The following is a 4,684-nucleotide window of genomic DNA, read 5'->3' on the forward strand; positions in this document are numbered from 1 at the left end:
AATCAAATAGAATAAATAATTAAACTATAATAATAGACAGATAGATAGATAGATAGATAGATAGATAGTATGTTCGCGAGCCTATTTAGCGCAGTGTAACGTGTTTTGGTTTTGACAGTTCGAAACGCTGTTCAAAAGTTAAAAATAGTTATATATTATAATTAAAAAATACCTTTAAGCCCCCTCAACCTTTTTCTTTGAACTCCTTTTGGGAGGTCAAGCTTTAACCGTAGACAACACCTGTTGATGTCTTCTCGTGATCTGCAGCGCCTTTAATTACCACAGGGCGGAGCTACAACCGTGTTTTACAAAGCAAGCGCCATCTGTTTTCCTCGTCCCTGCGTAAATCAAAACGGTAAGTAAATAGATTAACAAAAAAACAACAACAAAAAAACCCCGGCTCAGATTAGTGTTGACAGGTGTTTATGCGTGAATCAACATTCAACTTGCCTCCGCTCACTGCCTGCTGTCACATGAACATTCGCTTTAAACACTAGTCGACGTAGTAATGCAGCTTTAACATCTGTGTAAACTACTGTACCGCGCGCTGTTTGATTTCGTTCAGGTAGTCCTTGTGTCACACGCTGATGTTCAACGTTGACTACTTAAAGCTCTTTCGTTTCTCTGTTCAGCATACTGTCGATGGCAACACATTATATATGACACGTATTATAATTCGCTAATGTCTTTGTCTTATTCGTGTGTTTTGGATTAATTAACTGTATTACTTAAGTCAACATTCATGTTTAGCGTCACCTTATAAACCCTAACATGCAAATATGTTAAGAGGTTCAGAGAGCTCTGAGATGACGCCATGGTTTAAGTAGGCGTGTATATGAAGGGGGCGTGTCGAAGGAGCGCCATTTACAGCTGGCCAGCGATTGGCTTTCGCTTGCTATTAGAATTTTGTTGCCATAGTGATTTGGTTTAAATGTCTGGAGCGAGAGGTGGGCGGATTCAGGATAGACTCAGAGTTGCATAATTCAGTTTCAGTAGACTACTACTAAGCTATATAATGTACAATTTCTCTATTTTTTTCTGCAGTCAAACGATAGTGAAATATGGTGACGAAGCGAATTCGGTCCGAATACATGAAGAAATTTAAAGATCCGAAATGGGACACTTACGCAAAATGTTATGAGGATTTGCTGAAGTACAGACTGTCGAGACGGCTGTTGGAGCAAGCGCACAACCCCTGGTTTTGGGGAGAATGGGGGAGCGAGACAGGCTCCAGTGGTAAATCTACTTCTCTAAATCAGAATAAAGTTGAACCTGAGAGGATCCATGATAAGAAAGCAGAACGATCTGCATGTGTGACCCAAGAACCAGCAGCTGAACCAGAACCACAGGCAGAAGTACTGAACAGAGGCACTGCAGACACCAGTAAGTCCCGAGCTACAGGCTGTTATCTACTATTTTTAACCTTTTATATTATTCATCTTTATAAAATATGAATATATATGTGTATATATGTATGTATGTATGTGTGTGTATATATATACATATATATACACACACATACATACATATATATATACACCTTGCTACGTGCACTGTGTTAGGCTAACCGAGACTTGTCATTTGCACTTATATACTGTTGCTCTTTTGTTAGTTTTGACTGCTTTTATTGTCCTCATTTGTAAGTCGCTTTGGATAAAAGCGTCTGCTAAATGACTAAATAAATAAAAATAAATAAAATAGTCTGTGTACTAGTGATGTTGTTAACTAAATCTTAAAAAATTGTTTTCGTTAATTGAAATAAATCTGAATAAATAACAATATTAAATACAAGTATTAGAACAAAATGTCAATTTTAAAAACCTGAAAGAAAATTGCCAAAGGAACTGAAAACGTTATTGATTTCAGTAATTAAATTACTGAAACTAAAATGAAAGCTAAATAGAAATATATATTTAAAAAAATAGTCACAAAAGTACATAACAAAATTACATTTTAAACTAAAATAAAACCTGATAATATAAAATGAATAGTTTTTCTAATACTTACATTTATTTGCACTGGCATTTAAAAAAATGATATTTATGTGAATTTCTAACTTTCATTTAATATTCATATTTATGGTAGTAACAATACAGCTAGTATCATAAACACTTAGAAAATCATGCAGAGAGAAACATGATTTATTTATAATTTTCAGCCGTTTATATTAGAGAACCTCGCTTTACCTTATTGAAATAGGTACATTGGCACAATTTAGCATAATTTGCAAAATAATGTTCAAAACACAATGGAAAACTAAATAGCAAGGCATAAAGACAAGAAATTGTGGTACTTAATGAAAACTACTTTATTAAAATACTTTTCAAAATGTAAAATTCCATGCAGATCTCTCTGTCTTTTATCAACAGAGCTAGTTACCAGAGTTGCTGAGCAGAATCATCAAGAGGGGGAGGAAGAGAGAGCCAGAGAAAGCTCTCCTGCTCTCAATCCAGAAACTGACACGCATATCCTCAGCACACCAAAGAGCAAACGCCGCTCCTCACACAAGTATACAAGATCGAAGGTCAAGCCTCATGCAAACAAAGACCCTGAAAAAGAAAATCGTCACCCTTTTGCCCTGTATGGTGCAGGAGAGAGGCAGACAGATATGGCTTCCAAGAAAACCCATAATGTTGGTGCTGCAGCATCAACTGCAGAGGTGAGGATCCTTTCTGGAAGCATACCATATCATAAGAGAGCACTGACCAGTAAGAAATTTACTGGGGGAAAAAATAGTAATATAATAAAAACTATTACAGTTTGGTTAACATAAGTAGTTACATGCTTAGTTTTTATCATTGGGACTTTAAAGGGATAATTCACCCAAAAATTTAAAATTCTGTCATTATATTACTATTATTTTAAAGGAATATCTTTGAAAGTCAATGTGGTCCAATCCTGTTTTGTAAGTAAATGATGACAGAATTTTAATTTTTGGGTAAAATATTCCTTTAAGTACTCATTTGCTTATCGTTATTCATGCATACTTCATGCAGTGTTTCTTCTGTCTAGATCCATGAGTCAGCATTGCGAGTAAAAACCAGACGTGATGTGGAAAAACAGATGAAGAGATTTGGCAAACAAAGAGCCAGATCTGCTGACTTTGAAAATAACAGAAATAAGGTTGTCCCCGATTTCAACCCCTGGATGACGGAGTACATGCGCTGCTTTTCAGCTCGTTCTCGGTAGTATTGCTTTCTGAAATCCTTTGAAAATGTCAGTGTCTATCTAACCCTCTCAGGTTAATCGACTAAAAACACTTCACATGATGACTGGCGCATCTGTCCAGCTCACTTCCCGTCTTCCAGAATGGGCCACAATGAATTATAACTCAAGGTTTTTTTAGGGGTTTATTTACACCATGGATATGTTGCATTTACTGGTACATATCAAACATGAAAACACCATCCATTGATGCTACAGGGCAAATTGTTAAACAATCACATGCCTTGTTGCATGATTTTTGTAGGGCTGCGTAGATTTACAGGCCATGAGATTTACCAGTGTTTCTTTGCACTCTTAGCCAATTAATAAGTGTTCAGTAATTGTCAGACAATTATAGACACATAATGTGATGTATTGTAATGTTGTGTATTACCTTCATTGTGTTAATAGGTTTAATGTAAAGAAATCTGTTTTGTACTTTACAGAAATCATTGGCGCCAACATGAATCTTTGTAATGTGTTATAGTCTCACATTGGCAATCGATCCGTTATATTAATATCTGCTTTCTTTGATATGAGATGTATTATATTTTACTTGTATATTCACACTGAAGGTGCATTCCATGTGGTATTGCATCAGAACATTAATATTACATAATGTAAAAAGTCACTGGTATCTGAAGCATGAAACATACACAGCAAAATGACAAATCAAGTTTGAATGAGACCATACACCGCAAAAGCAATTCCAGCTGTTCATCAAGCATAACTTTCAGTGTGATGTTATTTGGTTTTTAGTAGCACTCAGGTATTTCTTGTATTTTATGTCATTATTGAGAAATTATGATATTGGGATATTTGTACACTGTTTATATAAGGGTATTGAACTAAATTTGACTATTTTTAGTTCATCATCTCTGAACAAATGTGTTGTGTGAACAAATGTACAGGTATTTTTTTCCCATATCACATCTTCATAGTGAATTATGTCATGTACTATGTGAATAGTGTTGATTTTATGGTAAAAAAAATGAAGCCATAATGGTTATGAGTTACATTAATATGATTAATATCCATTCCACTGTCTGCTATGGAAGCAGCTTGGAAGGATATTCAAATTTAAGCATTTAGATTACTGCCTGTGAAACTGAGATGTGTTTAAATGTGATGAGTTTTTTAAACACTTTCTTTACAAGGACACAGTCTGGTAGTAAATGTGACCCTGGACCACAAAACCAGTCTTAAGTTGGTGGGGTAAATTGTAGCAATAGCCAAAAATACATTGTATAGGTCAAAATTATCGATTTTTCTTTAATGCCCAAAATCATTAGAATATTAAGTAAAGATCATGTTCCATAAAGATATTTTGTAAATGTCCTACCATAAATATATTAAAACTTAATTTTTGATTAGTAATATGCATTGCTAAGAACTTAATTTGGACAACTTTAAAGGCAATTTTCTCAGTATTTTGATTTTTTTGCACCCTCAGATTCCAGATTTTCAAATAGTTGCATCT

At 34.7% G+C, this 4,684-nt stretch overlaps 1 protein-coding gene across 1 annotated transcript; it reads left to right on the forward strand.

Moving 5' to 3' along the window:
- Positions 1 to 299: 299 nt before the first annotated feature.
- On the forward strand, positions 300 to 4,431 carry LOC107676587 (centriole, cilia and spindle-associated protein-like). The gene is made up of 4 exons (XM_016471161.1): positions 300 to 355; positions 1,045 to 1,383; positions 2,370 to 2,659; positions 3,013 to 4,431. Exons 2-4 carry the CDS (start codon positions 1,062 to 1,064, stop codon positions 3,187 to 3,189), a joined length of 789 nt encoding a protein of 262 aa, XP_016326647.1. The 5' UTR covers positions 300 to 355; positions 1,045 to 1,061; the 3' UTR covers positions 3,190 to 4,431.
- The last annotated feature ends 253 nt before the right edge of the window (positions 4,432 to 4,684 follow it).

The sequence above is a fragment of the Sinocyclocheilus anshuiensis genome, unplaced genomic scaffold (assembly GCF_001515605.1).
Source record: "Sinocyclocheilus anshuiensis isolate Anshui unplaced genomic scaffold, SAMN03320099.WGS_v1.1 scaffold204, whole genome shotgun sequence".
NCBI lineage: Eukaryota > Metazoa > Chordata > Actinopteri > Cypriniformes > Cyprinidae > Sinocyclocheilus > Sinocyclocheilus anshuiensis.

Bases quoted from the DNA above. Each gene is read 5' to 3' on its own strand.
- LOC107676587 (XM_016471161.1), top strand. From the start codon at position 1,062: ATGGTGACGAAGCGAATTCGGTCCGAATACATGAAGAAATTTAAAGAT. The intron at 1,384-2,369 runs GTAAGTCCCGAG...TTTTATCAACAG, and splicing joins CAGAGGCACTGCAGACACCA to AGCTAGTTACCAGAGTTGCT. The intron at 2,660-3,012 runs GTGAGGATCCTT...TCTTCTGTCTAG, and splicing joins CTGCAGCATCAACTGCAGAG to ATCCATGAGTCAGCATTGCG.